General features: G+C 37.2%; 2 protein-coding genes and 1 long non-coding RNA gene across 3 annotated transcripts; 2 read left to right on the top strand and 1 right to left on the bottom strand.

Annotated features, from left to right (window-relative positions):
• Window positions 1–2,459: 2,459 nt before the first annotated feature.
• Window positions 2,460–7,961, top strand: LOC137137930 (calpain-2 catalytic subunit-like). Its single transcript, XM_067524771.1, has 21 exons — window positions 2,460–2,805; window positions 3,083–3,152; window positions 3,405–3,523; window positions 3,890–4,023; window positions 4,102–4,270; window positions 4,377–4,460; window positions 4,537–4,622; window positions 4,711–4,785; window positions 4,939–5,099; window positions 5,176–5,345; window positions 5,452–5,463; window positions 5,581–5,789; window positions 5,949–5,985; window positions 6,192–6,257; window positions 6,341–6,398; window positions 6,484–6,548; window positions 6,731–6,799; window positions 6,888–6,966; window positions 7,365–7,481; window positions 7,570–7,628; window positions 7,714–7,961. The coding sequence occupies exons 1-21, from the start codon at window positions 2,569–2,571 to the stop codon at window positions 7,735–7,737; spliced, it is 2,100 nt and encodes a 699-aa protein (XP_067380872.1). The 5' UTR covers window positions 2,460–2,568; the 3' UTR covers window positions 7,738–7,961.
• A 725-nt stretch (window positions 7,962–8,686) lies between these two features.
• LOC137137979 (uncharacterized) lies at window positions 8,687–16,727 on the bottom strand. Its single transcript, XR_010915878.1, has 4 exons — window positions 11,748–16,727; window positions 11,041–11,095; window positions 10,719–10,951; window positions 8,687–10,285 (listed from the first exon to the last, which is right to left on the bottom strand). It is a non-coding gene; the product is annotated as an uncharacterized lncRNA (long non-coding RNA).
• Window positions 16,728–16,811: 84 nt separating this feature from the next.
• On the top strand, window positions 16,812–19,255 carry cfl1l (cofilin 1 (non-muscle), like). Its single transcript, XM_067524842.1, has 4 exons — window positions 16,812–16,965; window positions 18,081–18,367; window positions 18,479–18,555; window positions 18,654–19,255. The coding sequence occupies exons 1-4, from the start codon at window positions 16,963–16,965 to the stop codon at window positions 18,770–18,772; spliced, it is 486 nt and encodes a 161-aa protein (XP_067380943.1). The 5' UTR covers window positions 16,812–16,962; the 3' UTR covers window positions 18,773–19,255.
• The last annotated feature ends 674 nt before the right edge of the window (window positions 19,256–19,929 follow it).

The following is a 19,929-nucleotide window of genomic DNA, read 5'->3' on the forward strand; positions in this document are numbered from 1 at the left end:
GGGCGATTTTTAAAAAATATTAATATAAAATAATAATTATTGTTCTTTTAATGATAATATGGTATTTTTGTTGGTTTTGGGCCCAGATTAATAGGCTGCAAACAAAAAAAGTTTGCTTTTCTGAGAGCTCACAACCTACTGGACACAAATGAAGTACAGGAAAACAATAATTGGTTATATTTGTTTTCAGTACACATGTAGGCCAAAAGTAAGTTGCAATCATTGACATAGAAACCTCATTTTTGACAGGGTGATTCTATTTAATTTAATGCCTGCAAAGTGAGACAACTCTGAGTTGCCTGGGAGATAACCTGCAGTAAATAGATGCAAAGGTTAAAGTTAATCATCAACCATCGGGTGACTGGAGTGGAAGATAGAGACGATAAAATTAAAAAAAACGTGAAACAGAAGCTTACATAAACAAACAAGAACACACACACACACACACACACACAGAATAAGTGATAAACAATTTACACACATATCTAAAGCAACATACTAAAGCAATCTAGAGCACAAGGCAAAAACACCAAACGTCAGAAGTCATAAATACTTGTTTTTTACTTACTGTAATAGTAGTGGTACTACATGATCCACTACTGAATGTTAAAGCATTGTGTCAAATTTATTTAAAAGTACATGTATGATTAATGATCTCTAATACTAATTACATGCATTAAGACAATAAACCATCAGAACTGGTTTTAGATTATAATCATAGTGAACTGTTTACTAATGGCCTATAAAGCGAAACAGCAGACATGACAAGACAGTTAAGAATATTTGTATTGGCTCATATGCTTGAACTAGACGAATTACTAAACAAACCTACTGTACCCAAGGGGTTACAGCCTGTTATGTTACTGTTCATATTTCTTGTTTGAAAGAGGTAGTTAGTTAGTTAAAAGACAATGAAAATGATATCAAGCAGATGCAAAATAACCACAAAAACAACTTAAAAAAATAAGCAAGGCATAAAACTATGACAAAGAGGTGCAAATTTACTAAAGGAAAATACCATAAACACAAAAAAACAAATGTAAATTGACCATATTGACCAAAAAGACAGTCTGTGCCAAAGGGGCAAATTAAAGTCGCAATGATGTTTTAATTTTTTTTTCAATCACTGTGTTGTGCAATATGTCAGCAAACTGCCTCAAAAGATAAAAAAACAAGAAACTCAGTGAGAACAGATGAATTACATTTAGGTTAGTTGAGTTTTTACATAATGCATCTTCACTAACAGTCATTATTACCAGTTTAACTTAGTGCCAGACGGAATGCTCAGTGATCACAGCGCACTCTGTGGAAATCAGCACAAATAAGCCTGAAAACCAGATGGGTATGGTATTATTGACATTCGTTTGTCACGGTACAGTAAGTTCACAAACAAAACTGTGTACACACAGCATCAAGTGGTTTATGATCCACCCTCTTTCTACAAGGTCCCCACAGTGGTTAAAACACAGATTTATGAATGCATTGTGAACAACCTCATAATTGTCATCAAAGAGAATATCCACAGGTGTGGAAATCTGATTCTGAAAACTATACATCAGAAGAAAGTCAGCTCTTAAAACAAGAAAAAGTCTGACAGTCTCCTGTCCCAAGAGGATTTGCCTCAGTTATGGATTGTTTCTTTACTCTCCACATACTACATCTGTGGTTCATAACGTTTCCCTCCTCACTGCGTCAAACATACTTGCACCACCAGCACTGGTCTGAAGTGCAGTGAGTGCTCTTTGAGTGACAGTTTTATTAAGTGCTCCTTTTGTAGACTCTGAAGACATTAAAACAATGGAGAGCACACTAACATTCACTGCTATTGACACAAATTATCTTTCTTTAAAAAAACATTTTAGAATTGCTTACAACACCTGATATTTAGCGTACTGTAGCTCCTGACTAAAGCAGATGGTAAAAATGAAATGAAAACTTATTGACTTATTGGGATTTATTTTGCTGTATTGCAAAAGGTATGGAAGAACAGGATAGAAATATGAGATTGCACTCTGGTGTATGATGTACTTGCAGCACAGCTGACCAGAAAGCAGACATTCTCTAGACTGTGTCACAAGGTGTTTAATATCACTCTTTCACAAATGCTGGGTGTTTCTATTGCATTTAATCCCCCCTAATAACACCCCCATCTCTTAATTCTGCAGGAATTCAGTGCTATAGATTGTTAAAGAATGGATAATACTTAAATTTTACAGCTATCAAGCAAATACCGACGGAAACAATAACTGCAATATGATACCGACTACTATTATAATATGCACTGTCAAAACGAGGCACGGAAAGTGGTGCTTCAGTTTGTCTTTAGGCGTGTCCCTATTTGTATTTCAGTTGTGGCAACATATTTGTATTTGCTACTGTCTGTTCACCTCACCTGTCCATTAGAGGCCCCTCCCTGCCTGTAATCCCACCCTGTCTTCCCATCACCCGCTCCAAATATAAAGAAGGCTGTAACAAAGGCACGCCAAGTCAGCCCAACTCATCTAACAAAGAAGGAAATCCAGTTCCACCGTCCAGGTAGTCTGTATTCTATACAATTTAGAGGTGAGTATGACATCCACAGCTGCTCGAGTGGCCCGCCAGCAGGACAAGGACCAAGGCATTGGCACCATCCAGAATGCAGTGAACTTTTGCCAGCAGGATTATGAGACTCTGCGTCAACAGTGTCTGCAGAGCAAACGTCTCTTTGAGGACGACTGCTTTCCAGCTGACTCCAAAACACTGGGCTACAACGAGCTGGGGCCATATTCTTCAAAGACCAGGGGGGTTGTCTGGAAGAGACCGACGGTAAGAAGCCACTGGACAGAAACACACAGCTATTTTAGTAATAAAAATTTATTATAATACATTGTGTTTGACAGGGATTTGACAGTGAGTGTGGAAATACTTTTACTGAACTGTAATTATTACATCTTGCTAACCCTGGGGTTGTAAAAGCAGTTTTAAACATCAACACCCTTTTCAATAGCATGATTTAGCTGATTTAACTTTTTATTTTTAATTAATGATTGTTGTGTACAACAACCGTTTTATTTAGTTTGCCACTTTTTGGTGTCCTTTGTAGGAACTGTGCTCCAACCCACAGTTCATTTGTGATGGAGCCACAAGGACGGATATTTGCCAAGGAGTTCTGGGTAAGCGAGGGGAACAGGGATGAGTAAATGTTTAAATGATCAGCACAATTAATGGATACTTTATAAAGTGTGTATGGTTTTAAGATGGGAACCACATACAACCTTAGTTTTAATCTTCCGTCAATTTTGGCATTAACCTTGTAAGAAGGAATTATCACTGAGGGTGTCAGTTGCTTCCTGTTGTTTACAGCACTGCATTAAAAATACACATATTCCCAAATCTCAGAACATGTATCTGCTCCTACTGAACAGGTGACTGCTGGCTTCTGGCTGCCATAGCCTCTCTGACTTTAGACCAGCAGTTCCTGGATCGTGTGGTGCCTGCCGGGCAAAGTTTCACTGACGATTATGCTGGAATATTTCACTTCCAGGTCAAACAAAGACTTTTCTCATTTAAACACTAAACCTCTACTTCTGGTTTAATTGAAGTGTCAACTCATATTTTTCTTGTAACTGCTAAAACCACAAAGCTCCTTATTTCAAGTCCTAATGATGCAATGTTACTAGTTCCGGTCAGTTTCTTCAAAAATAAATTTGTTGTACCACAAAGATGTTCTATTTGTTTTCCAACAAATGTAAAAGCAAGTATATTGTACCTGTATGCAAATTTTGTATGCAAAGTCAAGGCTCCCTAAATAATAATTCACAATTCCATTCGTGTTTGATCAGAATGACTCCATATTGCCTGAATTAGGTATCTGAAGTTATGTTTGCCTATGGCAATATTTACTTTTCAGATCTGGCAGTATGGTGAGTGGGTGGATGTGGTGGTTGATGACCGTTTACCCACCAAAGATGGAAAGCTGCTGTTTGTTCACTCAGCTGAGGGCTCAGAGTTTTGGGGCGCACTGCTGGAGAAGGCCTATGCTAAGTATGCATTGTTCCATTTATCTTTGTTTCATAAAAATATTCTATTAATATCTAAAACTCGTTCCTCTGGTTCTGACAGAGTGAATGGCTCCTATGAGGTCCTGTCAGGTGGAAACACTATTGAGGGCTTTGAGGATTTCACAGGAGGCATTGCAGAATCTTATGAATTAATAAATGCACCACCAAAGCTCTTTCAAATCATGCAGAAGGCCCTGAGAATGGGTTCCCTGATGGGTTGCTCTATTGATGTAAGTCTTATTTTCATACTGATTTGCATGCTGATTTGCTAAAAGAAAAAAACCTCACGAACAATAATCTGATGGTATCAGACTGAACTACTCTTGTTGCTTTCAGATTACAAGCGCTAATGAGACAGAAGCAGTTACAGCGCTAAAACTTGTGAAAGGACATGCTTACTCAGTCACTGGTGCAGAAGAGGTAAATGATCTATAAAAATACATTTTAAAATTATTTTTTACTAAATGGAAATGACACCGTTTGGTTTCTCCTTCAGGTTCATTGCAAAGGGAAGCTGGTTCAGCTGGTCCGCATCAGGAACCCATGGGGTCAGGTGGAGTGGACAGGACCTTGGAGTGATGGGTAAATAATTACACTCCATACCATCAGCTGCTGTACCATTGTTTAACACCAGGATTTTCCTAAAGGCGTGGTTATCTATTAAAATCAGATCCAGTGAATGGAAGTCTATCAATGGAGAAGAGAAGAAAAGGTTGTATAACCTCGCTGAAGATGGAGAGTTCTGGTAAACCCATTATCAATATTCTTTTGTTTACAATACATTGAATATTTCTGATTTTCTAATGTGGATTGATGATCACAATCTTCTACATTACCAAAGCCACTATTAAGGCTCCAACTGAGCCAAGTTTGTTGAGAAATGTATCTTTCTCCTCAGGATGGCCTTCTCAGACTTCATCAAGCAGTTTTCAAAGCTGGAGATCTGTAACTTGACCCCAGATACGCTCACAAGCGATGAAGTGAGTGGCTGGAACAACTACCAGTTTGAGGGCATGTGGAGGGTGGGCTCCACCGCTGGCGGCTGCCTCAATCACTTAGGTAAGAGAAACCAGAAATATGCCTGAGCAACAGCTTTTGTTACACTACTTCATAAATACTTTTGTGTGTGTTCCAGCCACATTCACATCCAACCCTCAGTTTGTGATTCGTCTGGAGGATGTAGATGATCATCCTGTGGATGGGAAGGAAGGATGCACCTTTCTGGTTGGACTGATGCAAAAGGATGGACGACGACAGAGGAGGCTCAACCAGGATATTGAGACCATTGGCTTTACCATTTATAAGGTGTGTCAGAATATTTTGATACTGCAAATTAAATCACTTAAATCCCTTTTATAACTAGCTGGCTAATGTTCTATATCATAATATGTTATCTGTTTCCTTTTTACAGGTTCCAGATGAGGTTTGTACTGGGACATGTCAGTAAATGATTACTTCACAGGTGTCCAAAGCTTTGCCTGAATTTCTGCTGTGCTGTCTGACATTCCAGTTACAATACCCCTCTCCTGTTCATGTTTAGTACAAAGGCCGCAGCAATGTTCGTCTCGGCCCGGAGATCCTTTTGCGACAGACACCTGTGGCTGTAAGCACCTTCATCAACACGCGTGAAGTGTGCGAACGCTTCAAGCTCCCTCCAGGGGAATACGCCATAATTCCCTCGACCTTCAAACCTCATAAGAATGGCAGCTTTCTTCTCAGGGTGTTTTCAGAGAACCATGCTGCAACCAGGTATCCGTAATGCTTTAACATGCAGATTTATGTCTTTGTGGTAATGTAAACCTTATGCTTATATGCAAAGCTTAGAGCCAACCCATTATTTTGTCTGTACATGTTATTTTCTTGCATGCCAATAGACTATGCTCAAACTGTGTATTTCCATTTTTTTAGTCCACTGGAGGAGAAAATTACTGCTAAATTAGAAGAGGTGAGAAAATCTGCAGAATGATAAGCTGCACTTAGTTGTATTTGTTTGAAAAAAATAGTCAGTAATGAGAAGCATTATTTTCTTTCCACCACAAGTTTTAAAAAATGTTTCACAATAATTTGGAAATAGTTTTTGTCTGGTGTTTGTCACATTAACATTCAGAGATATTTCAGATTGTCTAAATTATGGGTATCTTTGTCCCTCAGGAGGTGATATCTGAGAAAGATGTGGATCCTCATTTCAAGTATCTCTTCAAGCAGATTGCTGGCAGTGTACGTAGAAGAAATGGGGGAAATTAGCTCTGAAACAGAATTCAGAATTAACACTGAGATAATAATTTGCATTTTACTAACAGGACATGGAGGTGTCTGTCTTTGAACTGATGGAAGTTTTGAACAAAGTTGTCTCTCAGCGTAAGTTGATTCATTTAAGTATAACTTCTCTACCTTATTTGACTTAAGTGCTGGGTTTTTGCTATGTTTTACCAATTTCCTGCAGGTTCTGATATCAAGACACATGAATTCAGCCTCGAGACATGTCGTCTCATTGTCAGTCTGCTGGATGTATCCTCTTTAAATACTGAAAGATTAAATTGATTTGATAGATTATTGAACATCAAATCTCCAAATAATCTCCAACAGTGACATTTGATATACAATTATCTTACAAGATACGTAAATGTCCAATAAATTTATATTCAAGAGTTTTATAGGCTGAACTTTTTATTAACCTTAACATTGTCCAGAAAGATGAAAGCTCCACATTGGGACTGATGGAATTCCACTTGCTTTGGATAAAATTGCAGAAATATCTGGTTAGTCGTGACTAATGTGGTTTGAAATAAAGGTCAGTCATGTTGAATGCGCCTGTTAATATAACATATAAATGTCTGGGTTTTATAGGAGATCTTTAAACAACGAGACACAGACCACTCTGGTACCATGAGCTCACACGAGATGAGAGAAGCAGTCACCGAAGCAGGTAAGACACATCGTGTGAAGAATGTTTTACACTAAAATCAACCAAATGGCTGTAAATTAAGTCTGTTCATTTCACATAGTTCAATGAATAAATAAATACTTTTATTTATTACCATACTTGTATTACTCTAACTATGTTATTTGACATAATTTCACTGACTCAAATGTAACAGGAGTCCTTGTGTACGAGTCGGTATATATGTGAAGTCCATTACTGATGGACTGGATAAACCGGTTCTAGGACTCCCTTCCTACATGTACTGTAGACTTGATTTCATCTACACTCGCTCACATTAACCAAACAATCATGGGCGAGGCTACACTTTACTCTGCAGGAAAAAAATCCACATCTATGAAAGTGACCCTGTAAGACAATTGCCAGCTCTATTTTTTCCACAGGTTTCCAGGTCAACAGCGCGGTGCTGCAGGCCATTGTCAATCGTTACGCTGATGCTCAGTATGCCATAGACTTTGACTGTTTTGTAAGCTGTCTCATTAAACTGGAAATGCTCTACAGTAAGTATCAGCAAGCACTTACACATCCTTTCATTCTCATGAGATCTAAGATTTGCATAACCAGTAATGTGTTCTGTCTCTAAACCAGAAATGTTTAAGTCTCTGGAAAAAGGCAACTCAGGGAAGATTGAACTGGACATGCAAGAGGTGTGTGAACACATAACAGGAGCTTTTGTTTGGTCAGCACATCTAGTTTAGACAGATTATGAAATCATTTTCTTCCCTTTTACAGTGGCTGTGCCTGGCGATCTACTAACTCTGGAGATAGCACAGGGAAGGACCTCAATGTGGAATCTGCTCAAAGAGGATGTTCAGTTATTTAACAAATGACTTCCAATTCTTTTTTTTTTGTTTTATATTACTCCAACAAGAGGGCCATTTCACCAACATTCTGTTACAAATGCTTAAAATACTAATTATTTAAATTACATTTAACTTTGAAAATGTCAAATTGTACAAAATAAAGAAACTAAGAAATTATGGGCTCTGGACTCTTAGTCTTTATTGAATCTTGTACAAATCATAGCGGCTGTAGCTCAGTTGGTGAGGCAAACCACCACAAACCACAGGGTCAGGGGTTTTATTCCCCGTCCCTCCCGGCTATGTGTCAAAGTGTACTTGGGCAAGACACTGAACCCCATGTTGGTCCCAGTGTGTCATGTGAGGACCTTGCATGGCAGCCCCCGCATCCGTGTGTGAATGACAAGCAACATTACAGTGTTAGCGCTATACAAGTGGCCATTTAACAAATGATATGTTTAAAAATGAACCTGGACTATATTAGCACATTCAGCCTGTCCCTCTCTTTGCTTTCACCATTTACAGTATCACCAAAGGGCTTAATGAAGCAGTAATATTATTGATATATTATTTCACTTCTGATTTTTCCGTGGACCAATACAAGCTCCCAGCTGAGTCATAGTAAGATATATAGCTTATTAGATAAAATTGGTGAGTCAAAACAAGCTCTCTTGCAATTGTTTCAGCTCACTTGTTTTCTAGAGGTCTTACACTTCAATGTTTATGGAAATTTTGCTTAAAAGCCAAAAATCAAAACTGCTAATTTTCCAAGTGCAAAATTTAAATCAAGGTATTATTAATGTTTTGAGTGAAGATCTGTAGAAGCACTTTTGGCAGCGATTCATCATGTTCTTTTTCATATAGGCCTCTCTATAGGCTACATCTGGAACTAATAAACAATACACTCAAAAAAATAAAATGTTCAATGAACATGATTTTATCATAGCACCTTTAATGCATCTAATCAAACCAAGTAAACACAGCCCGTCTTGAACATGTTAATTGAACACTACATATAGCTGTTGAGAAGAAATAATTTTATCATGTTCATCCAATCTATTATCATTTTGTTGTATTGAAATGTTTGTTTTTGGTTAGGTTAGTAAATGTATTTCTAATTCGCTCTACATCAGTAACCTTGTCCATTTCCCTAAAATCCCTTTTGTTCAATGAACTAACAAGCCTAATTTTCCTTGTCTCAGTTAGATTTAATTTAGTCAAATTACACAAAAATACAAAGATAAAAACAAAAACAGCTTTACAATCATTGATTATCATACATGAACAATGGCTTGTTTCCCTTAGGACCATGTCATACATTTGTTGTACTGTGTATTGTCATAGGCCACAAATTAGGATCACAGTAACACTGTCTATTATGAGAAAGATGTACATCCAATTTCAATGTTTAACACATAGCTGGGGTAAATAACAGTTAAGCAAATTACACACATTAGTGGATTCAGTGTTTACAGGGTACCAACATGCAAGACAACTTGCCAAAGCCACTACATTTTATTAATCTGAGATGTGAGTGCTTGCAGGTTCATGCCAAATATCAGTGGCACAGCTACTATTTTAGTAAAGTTAATTGCAAATGAGTATTTGTATTCTAATTTCATAACTGTAGTGGCTTTAAGAAACCAATTATGCATCTTGCAAAATGCTGAATTTGGTCATTTAGATATTAAAACAAAAACATGTTTTTTTTTAAACAAGCCATTTACCAACAATACAGAAACAAACATAAAATTTATGTTTCAAGGCTTCAGACTTCAAGAAACCTTTTCAGTAACATCTGAGCTAAAAACATGCCCATCATAAAAGTATTTTAACATTTCAAATATTTTACACAAAATAACCAAGAGACACATGAGCAATAAAAAAACTCTTAGGTACCAAATAATCAGTCTAAAGATACAACAAAAATGCCTTAAAAAAAATAAAAATTATAGCCACTTTAGGTAACTTTAAAACTAAAAAACTAAAACTAAAACTAAAACTAAAACTAAACTATTAGTGTTTGACCATTAACCTTAAAGTATTTAAAATAATCGTCCCTGTGGTGTTGTATTCTGTCAATTTCATTGTGGCAATACAATAACTAGAACTTCAAGTCCACTCTTGAAGGTCAAAGATGCGTAACTCAAAAAGTGCATTTGTTTGACTTGAGTCTTCTTCAAGGTGATTTACTCAAGAATCTTGTTTTTGAGAAACTGAACCTTGGATGACAACCTTTGTCCATCAAGATTGAGAAAGATCTTCTGTAGGACTTCAAAAGTGCATTTGAGCTCTGCTGGGTAGCTTAGGTCCAAACAGTAAATGAGTCCAAATAACAGAGCACAAGCCAGTGCAATGTTTCCCAAGCCAGTGAGTACTTCTACACCTTCAATGAGGACAGCAATGTCATGTGGGTCATTGTCAGGCAGCGCACCATCCTTCAGTATGACATACACTCCCATCACTGTTTGCTCCATGTTACTATCTACCTCAAGGTCTGTGTCCTGTGGGATTAAATACAAGAGGGGTCATTAAAAAATGAAATTCCATCTAAGCACATAAGATAAAGTGTAGCAAGACAGACTCAAAGATTTAATGAAACATGCGTTCCAAATAATTAAAATTGAGGCTTAAATAAAACTTCACTCACACAAACCTCCAGCTATGGCCTAAATAGTAAATGCATATAGAAATATCATTTTGACAGTGATATTGCTTACAAATGAAAATATAACCTTGTAAAGATGGTATTTAAAACAGAGCTGTATAGGTTTGTATAAGTTTAACCCATGAAGTTGGTAGCGAGTACACATGCACCAGTTATCAATCTCTCCCATGATAAAATCTAGCCTTCTACTATCTCTAGAGGGCTTTGAAGAACTAATGCACTCAAATAGCAGAAGTACAGGGTATGTGAGTATTTACAGCGTAACTCACCAGATATTCCTTTACTAGTTTTTCATGGTCTTCATTCAGGTAGGCGCATAAAGACCTAAAGATGCAAGCTCTTCTAGTATGTACATTGTCATCCTGTGTACATGGACAATTCAAATATATACTAAGATAATGACTGCTGCTTCCACTATATCGGCAGAGTCTGTAGTTTTTCAGTAATTTATACCTTCAATTCTGCTTTGTAGCACAATGCATGCACTGCCACATACACGTCACTGAAAGAAAGGGAAAAGGAAAAAGAATGTGTTCAAGAATTTTTGATATAAAACTTTCATGCTATATTGTATCATGAAATTTGACTTACCATGTATGAAGTGCTCACAAAGAGCATGGGGAAGGATTTAGATTACGATGCAAATCTGATAAAGAAGATGAAAGCTTTTTGTAATCTTTATTAGTAAAAAAAAAACCCACAGAGCTTCTAACTACCATAAGTCATTCCATATTGCACCTACCATTACATTATACTCAATTATTGAGACAGAGTGCATGCAACTAAAGTCGTGGCTGCATCTCACCTTTCCAATTATTTCACTTTTCAAATTGTGATTGTTTTAAAGTGTTATATGGCATCGTGCCACAAATTTTAAGTAAGATTGTTTAGCGTATAACTGTCCGATATACATTCAAGGACGTACACAACCGAACTAAGAGCCTCCATGCTCTCCAATGCTGTCCGGCCACTTCTACAAAATATGTAAAGAGTAGCGCGGCAATTCGAAAAGTTCTTACCGCTTGTTTCGTTTTTCGCCACATTTAAAGTTATTAGTATGCTCAGTAGATAAGAAATTTAGGATACCGACAGTTTAGGAACACAAAAATAATTAGTATGGCAGAGATTAAAGTTACGTTCGGAATGTGGCAATAGACTGTAACATGTGCGTAAGGCTAAAGGTAATATTAAACAAGTCAATATTGCTAATAATTACTACAAATGTGTCCAATAACTACTTTTAACTAATCAACAATCCCACAGTACTAAATGCGAACAGTTATTTATTGTGTACTTACCAACAAGTTCAAGGATGCCTGAAAATTCAAATCACCCTCTTTGACACTCCGACTTCTGGGTGCTGCGCTTACGTATTTCCGGAGGTTGTAGACATGCGCACTAGCGACTTGTTGTTTTAAAACGCTTCATGCTCATTAGATCAACAAGAGTTGATCTCATTCATGTGAAATTTCTTTCATTTATTTGCAACAAACATGATTCCATCATTACAGCTCAACAAACATATTATACTCTTATTTGTCAAACATGATTACAGTTTGCAAATCCAACACTTCACTTTTTGACTTTTTTGAGCGTACTATTGAGACATACACATTATTCAGGTTACTAAATAAATGAATATCATTAAGATTACTGTAAATTGTAAATACAGTACAACCCTGCTCAGTATATGTGCTGTATTCTGGGCATTGGTTTTCTCCTGCACACAGTTTGCAGGTTGACTTCATGCAGTGTCTCTTGTGCCAAGTCTTGTTTGTCAGTTAAAGGCTGTGTACTGTAAATAGTGAGTCGTGCGTGTCATCATATTTCGAGGAAAGCCACTGAGCCTCCTGTCAGTGAAAATATGATTTAACATTTCATGGAAAATATGGGCTCATTTTGAATTTGAAGGTAATAAAAGGCTGGAAAATTAACTGCCACAAATCAAAAACAAAATTTACAACTAATTAGGTTAATTGGCAACAAGTCGGTAACATGGGCAGAGGTTCACCAAGCTGCAATAAACTATGTCTAAAAATTGTAGAACAATTTAAGAAAAAAGTTCCTATATGTAAAATTGCAAAGACCTTTAAGATCCCACCATCTACAATTGACAATATTATCAAAAGATTCAGAGAATCAGGAGGAATATCTGTGCCAAAGGAAAAGGCAGAAGGTCAAAACTGGATGCAGTGATCTTCAGGCCTTCAGAAATCACCGTCTGTTAACACAGTTTGATGTGCAATTCACAAATGTAAGTTAAAGCTGTTTCCTGCAAAGAAGAAGCCATGTTAGATGATTCAGAAATCCCACTGTGTTCTCTCGGCCAAAGCTCATTTAAAATGACCTGAGGCAAAATGGAAAACTGTTCTGTGGTCAGATCAATCAAAGTTTGAAATGCTTTTTGGAAACCATAGATGCTGTTTTCTGCGGACTAAAGAGAAGAGGGCCCATCCAGCTTGTTATCAGAGGACAGTTCAAAAGCCTGCATCTCTGATGGTGTGGGGCTGCATTAGTGTAAGTAAGTAAAAGTAAAATTTATTTAAATAGCACCTTTCACAGATAAAATCACAACGTGCTTTACAAAATGTAAAAAGAGAAAATATTAGATACAATAAAACTTCAAATATAAAATAAAACACAACTACAACAAGGATGCAACCATAAGAGCCCAGTCAGCTAAAAGCTTGTCTGAAGAAGAGTGTCTTCAGTTGCTTATTATAAGAATCAGCAGAATCAGCCACACGCAGAGACAGGGGCAGTGCCTTCCACAGTCTGAAAAGAAAGATCTAAAATGGGTTTTAGGGACCACAAGAAGATTTTGACCTGATGACCTCAATGCTCTCGAGGAGCCATAAGGGGTCAACAGGTCAGAAATGTACTGAGCGTTGCCATGAAGGGTTTCTATAAATGAGGACCAAAATTTTAAAATAAATTCTAAATTTGATTGGTAACCAGTGAAGAGAATATAAAACCAGTGCGATGTGGGATCTTCAATCTGAAGACGATTTATAACACGTTTGTTAAGACAAGTAAGTTACAATAGTCCAAATGAGATGAGAGATAAGCATGTATGATCATCTCTAAATCTACACTGGACAACATTTTCCTCATTTTAGAAATATTCCGTAAGTGAATAAGAGTTTTAGACCATCTGTCCTTGAATGTTGATTGACCAAGGTTCCTGAGGCTTGACTGAACAGAGGAACCCAAAGAACCAAGATGTTGCCTAATCTATGGAATTTTATATCTGGGGCAATGAAGTTTCTGTCTTTTTTTTGATTTACAGAAGTTGAAGGTAGTTACTGCCGACTCCTTAATACAAGACAGACATTCCAACAAGCTAGACAACAAGTGAAACTCAGACTCCCTGAAAGAAGAATATAACTGAATATCATCAGCATATAAGTGATAAGACATGTGCTTAAAACACTGAATTAAGTAAGTAAGTCAGTAAGATATCATGAAAACCACTGAAGTACAGACCCAGACAAACCAATAACATTTTAGAGACAATTCAGCAAAATTTTATGGTCAACTGTATCAGCAGATAAGTGGAAAGTTGTTGGGCTACCACTTTTTCTAAAATTTTGGACATGAAAGGCAGTGTAGATATAGACCTGTAGTTTATAGGGTCAGAAGGATTCAGGTTTGGCTTTTTAAGAATGGGGTTCACTACAGCTTGTTTAAAAACGGAGGGAACTGTGCCAGTAGAAAAAGACAAGTTTATTATATTTACCAGATAAGGACCAAGCGAATCGGTAGCATTTAACAGTAAAGTCGTTGGAACAATGTCAACGGGGCTAGAAGAAGGTTTCACTTTTTTTTAATAAAACTTTAATATCCTGTAGGGTGACAGGATTTTTCTTATTCGCAGATATGAGATTGTTGAAACAATCTGATCTGTCCTGTTTAATTGTGACACTATGTGATCAGCTCCTTAAGATGTAATCTGTGTAATTCAAGTTTAGAGGATTTCCACAAATGTTCTACTTTACAACAATTTCTCCTAAGACTAATGATGCTTCATTTAGCCAAGGACAATGTTTCTGAGGAGAAATAAGACCATGTTTACGTGGTGCCACATCATTTAAAACAGACACACAATGATTAATAAATGACTCATTAAGAGAACTTGGATCAAATAAAGAAAAAACTTATCAACAGCAGCTTGATTTATAATACACCGTTGAGTGATCACCTTAGATGGAGGGGACTCCATATAAAAGGATAAATTAAAGAAAATACAACTGTGATCCCTCACTTGAATATCGTTGATAGATATTTGATCCACACACAGGCCTAAACTGAAAACCAAGTCCAATGTATGGCCCTTTGTGTGTGTGGGACCAGAGACATGCTGTGTGAAGTTAAAAGGACTCAGTCAAAGATATTAATCACTAATGCCGCGTTGCAGGAAGCAGATGTTACAGATCTCTTTGTATTTTCGTTTACACATTGTACTTTACTCAAGGTAATTTAAGATGACCTATTCTTTACATCTGATATCAGTAACAATATTCATAAAAATATTATATGACTTCCCAGCTCAAATGATCACCATCCTATACCCACCACAATAAATGATGTCACTCGTCACAAGTGCACTAGATTTAGACATCACAGACAGTATAACACAGATGGAAACTCCAGTAATGTACCAGTAGATGTCACAGTTCTCATATACTTGTGTTTGCTGCAGTGATGTCACTGACTGGGCTGTGGCAAAGCTTGCAACATACGTGCAGCAGCATAAAATGTTTAATTTCCTGCCACATGTGGTTCAGGGTTGTATTTCCCCTTTTACTACTTTAAAAACTTGTTGCTGACTGTTTTTACTTCTGGTAAGCAGGCATGGTGATAAAGCTAAAATACAAACAGCAGGCTTTCTGTAGCTAAATAAAACATATATATATGACATAGTGCATATCCAGCAGCCACAACATTAACAACAAAATGTAAATTACTGCCTAGTACTTTTACTTGAGTTAAAGGTTTGAAGTAGTGTAGAATTTTTTCAGGTCAATACTTTTACAGTACTTTTTTTTGAGTACTGAGTTTGTGTATGTCTACTAAATCCGTGTACAATGTGTCACATTTAGCTGAGTGTTGGGCTGTGTATCTGCAGGCTGTTCAGAGTGACCATGCCGACCCTTGTCCTTCACGATAGTGCTAATATTTTGGCTGAATGGTGAATATTACATTTCCTTTTTACAGGTCAAACAGTCCAGGTAATCCATGACATGCTGACATTTGGGCACCCTGCTTTTTGGAACAGGATGTGAGGCGGAACTCTAACTCTATAAACCACTAATCCACACAGAGGAAGCAAACTGCCACTGTGATACTAAAAAAGTATCTGTATTTAAAAATAGTCACTGTGAAGCAAGGGTTTATCAAGGCCCCTAAAACTAAAAAGTTTGTTATTTGTGCATGTTATCATAAAAAGAGAGAGAAAATAAGAATAGCATTGCCAATGAGCACTTACATAGGAAATAACAGATGTGTATAAAACCATGATGCTACAACAGCACAAACAAATGTGATTGCCAAAGAATTAAAGACTTTACTTTGACAACCATTCTGTGGTATATATATGTCTAATACAGAACATTTTATGGTTTCATGTACAGAACATGGGATGTGGTTATATTATTTGTTGATTCTTTTACTTTAAAATTGTTAATCAATAGAAAATAGATATTAAAGTTGCTCAACTCTATACCTATGCACAGTACTTTTCTACTACTGTAAAAGGCATGACGTGGAACTAGAGGCAACAGAACTGGTCTTCTAATGCCTACCCCTAGCCACAGTCCCTAGTTATTTTGATTTCCTTTGCTTCCTTTATTTTTCACCTGATCAAGTTCAAACTCATGTCTGCTGTTCGAATGGATGCGTTTTCCATGTGTTTTTTTTATTCCACCCCCTTCAGTTTTCACAAACAGTTTTGAAACAAAAAATCCCCACAAACATCTATCTACTAACTGTGACTACTGTAAACTTTCCAGAGTTAGACCGAAAACCTTCGCTGGCACATATGTCTACTTTTCCAGCCTCTTACCTTAAAAGGCAACTAAAATGCACCTCAGCAGCAGATGAGTAAATGTGTGGACAGGTTTGTTCCCTGAACAAGGGTGGTACATGCCACTCCTACCTGAGACAATCAATCTCACCTGGGTCCTTCAACTAAAAAGTATGATCTCTACCTCTGCTAAACTAAAGAAGTATGATTAAGGCACTTGATTTTACTGTCTGACCCATGAAACACATACATTAATTGTGATTCAGGCTTCCGATGCAATGTGATTAAATCCAAATGCTGAGGTTGCAGCTTAAACTGTCACACCTGGCAAGGCGGGTGGGGGTGGGCCTACTTGTGGAGGTGTGCTCATTTACCACAGCTCCACCCCCATGAGTCAACCTGCTCTCCTTCCTTATGACCCTGCAGTGTATTAACTGCTGCTGCCATTTTTCCTCTGCTGCTTGTTTCCTCCACACATCAGAAGCAAAATGGTGAGTAGCTTTTATGTAGAATTTGGTTGAGCTGTCTTGCATTGGGTCTTTTAACAATCTATGTGTGTTTATTGTGCTCCAAGGGTTATATATCTAGAAATGATGAAATTCTGAGAAGCCATATGCACTTTTAAACAATATGTTTTTTAAAAAAGTGTAAACCCAGTGAAACCCTCTTGCCAATTTAACTATAGTAGTAGCTTTTTATTTGACGTTTATTTGAGGCAAACGATTGCAGGGTGGAAAGAGTTTGGCCTGGTTTGAAAGGGCTTGTTCAAGGTGTGGTTTTGCCTCCAAAATGGAGGAAGCTTTGTACGTGTTGCAAACTTGTTCTGAGACAATCCCTTCGGGCGGTCTTTCTTGTGCTAACTTGTCCCACAATGTATGGAATGTGATGGAGCCAAGGCCTTGACAATTCATAAGGAAGCTACATCCATGGTGTGTATTCTGTTAAAATCCTTAATCTTTGCACATTAAATGGCCTAAATCGTGCTAACGCTCCTCTTCATGGTGTAGTTTTTGAAGGACTTCCTGTTCCTTCATCTTTCAGTTCTGCTTTCTCTACACCAAAGTAGAATTTTTGTCTGCTCAAAAAACAAGCCAAGGCCCTAGTAATGGGCCAGAAACCTAAGTAAAAGTACTGGGGTAGCATTTTGTCATTTACTCATTTTACAAGAATTAGACTCGTTAACTCTAAATTGCAAGGAAATAATCGTCGTAGATCACTGTTTTCAATGACATAAATTAAATTTAGCAATTTGCATTTTTTCTTTAGGACAATTAAAGCATTATAGGTCTAAACACAAAGTTGCATTTAAGCAGCTGCAAGAAATTTAATTGCATTTGTCACCTTTCTTTCATCGCTGTTCTATGATCTCTTAAAGCAGCATGTAGGTTGAAATGTGCTGTACATCAAATACATCAATGAATTCATTAACCCACCAATATAACATCTGACCTGTGGTCTTCAAAAAAGTAAAACGCGTCAAATTTGGGGGGACAAAATATTACATTTTTAGTTCTACTAAATACTCCCCACCACTTTTATTTATTTTTTTGTATTTGTTTTACCCATTTATTTGTATCTAATTTTATTTTGTGCTTTCTTGAAACAGGCATCTGGAGTTAAAGTTGCTGACGAAGTGAAGGACCTCTACAATGAAATGAAAGTTAAGAAAACTGATGCTGATCAGAGGGAACGTTTAAGATTGGTGGTATTTGTAATCAAAGGTGGTTACATTGTACCCGGACAAATTTACCGGGAAAAAGATCTGGAAGGGAAGGATGTCTACCAGTTCTTTCTGAGTCTGCTGGACCCTAAGCAGTGCAGCTACTTGCTGTATGATTGCCACTATTCAACCAAGGAATCGGCTATCAAAGAAGACCTGGTCTTTGTCATGTGGTAGGTGAAAACTCTCCCCCCTACCCCCCAAACGTGTCCTCAAATAATCGCAGACAGAGGAAGAGTAGTCTCACTGTGAGGCAATTAAATCACATATTCTTTTCTTATCAGGGCTCCTGAAACTGCACCCATCAAATTAAAAATGGAGTACGCTGCCTCAAAAGATTCAATCAAAAAGACCATGACAGGTCAGTCATTCATTGCCTCTTTTGTTTAAAAATAACATAACTAAAAATGCTTCAGTGTTTTTCCATTGGCCTTTTTAAGTAATTTTTGTCTTCTGCAGGTATCAAACACGAGCTGCAGATGAATGACCTTGCAGATTACGGCACCAGGGATAATTTTGCAGAAAAAATTGGAAAAGGTGTAACCCACGTTGAGGGCCTTCCTGCATGTGGGCATTAATGAGTTTAAGCAATATACAAACTGTCTTTCCTCTGTTTCATAAGGTCAGGTCAATTAAAAGGGATTTGAGAGGAGGCAAGGTTGCCAAATCAACTGTTTTTCATACTGGTTCAACAAGGCTTAAAGTTGGCTTGGCTTCTGGATTGGATTATAGATTTTTGTAACGCAAATGTAATTGTCAGGGCCTTGCTAAACTTTTCTATTTTTCAAAAGTAATATTTTTTTTATTTTTTAGTACATGCATACTTTTATCATTTAAATTCACTGTAGTCCACTAACTGCAATTTGTCTTCCTTAACAAAGTGATGACTTGTTAAATATCCTGGACCCCCTATACTAGAGCTGACTGGGCCTGTAAATTTGACAGAACTGTTTTCTAGGCTGTTACACTCCTGTAAAGAATAGTTTTACAAAGGAAAAATTGTTTCACTGAATATAGCAGTCATTGCACTGAGTATATTGTCAATAAATCCAATGCAACAATTTGTCTACTGTTTTTGTTTCGCCTCTTAAGATGGGATATGATTAGAATTTGTTTGGCATTGTCTGTAAAAACATATTTTTCCCTTTGTAGTTTAATGACGTGGCTCACTTTAGTGTGCATTTCATGGCTGACAACATGTTATTGATGTTGTGGTCTATCTGTGCCATGGGATTGTTTTTGCAAGACTGTTATTTGCCTACCAGATTCCCTGTTGGTGTCAAGGTGAATTATGGACCCTTTCAAAAAAAACTACAGACAAGGCCATTAACAGATTTAATGGGTTGGTATACAAGGACTAGAAATTTCCATTGTTTTCCCTCCTTCCAGGAAAAACCTGGCATCTGGCTGTTTGACCAGGCCACGCTTTAAGTCTTTAGAAGGCTTGATTCACCTTAAGTGACGTCCACCATTAACCTGTATATTGTAAGTACAGTGAAAGGGGACAATAAAACTACTAGCTTGTTGCATATAAAATCTTCAGTTGCAGGAGAATCTGAAATGTAATGTTTCTGTGTTCTATTGCAGTCCCAAGGTCCATGTTGCGGCAATATTAAAGGAATAGGTTGAGAATGTTTGAAATAACTTGTGCTTTTTTTGGCAAAAGTCCCATCACAAGATTTATACGACTTTCACATTTTCTAAATATGTGGCTGGAGGCAGCAGCCTCTAAGAC

Source organism: Channa argus, chromosome 1 (assembly GCF_033026475.1).
Source record: "Channa argus isolate prfri chromosome 1, Channa argus male v1.0, whole genome shotgun sequence".
NCBI lineage: Eukaryota > Metazoa > Chordata > Actinopteri > Anabantiformes > Channidae > Channa > Channa argus.

Excerpts from the sequence above, each read along its gene's own strand:
- LOC137137930 (XM_067524771.1), top strand. The coding sequence starts at position 2,569 with ATGACATCCACAGCTGCTCGAGTGGCCCGCCAGCAGGACAAGGACCAA. Across the intron at positions 4,623-4,710 it reads ACAGGACCTTGGAGTGATGG|ATCCAGTGAATGGAAGTCTA; the intron begins GTAAATAATTAC and ends TATTAAAATCAG. Across the intron at positions 6,258-6,340 it reads TCAAGCAGATTGCTGGCAGT|GACATGGAGGTGTCTGTCTT; the intron begins GTACGTAGAAGA and ends TTTTACTAACAG.
- cfl1l (XM_067524842.1), top strand. Across the intron at positions 18,368-18,478 it reads GACCTGGTCTTTGTCATGTG|GGCTCCTGAAACTGCACCCA; the intron begins GTAGGTGAAAAC and ends TTTTCTTATCAG. Across the intron at positions 18,556-18,653 it reads AATCAAAAAGACCATGACAG|GTATCAAACACGAGCTGCAG; the intron begins GTCAGTCATTCA and ends TGTCTTCTGCAG.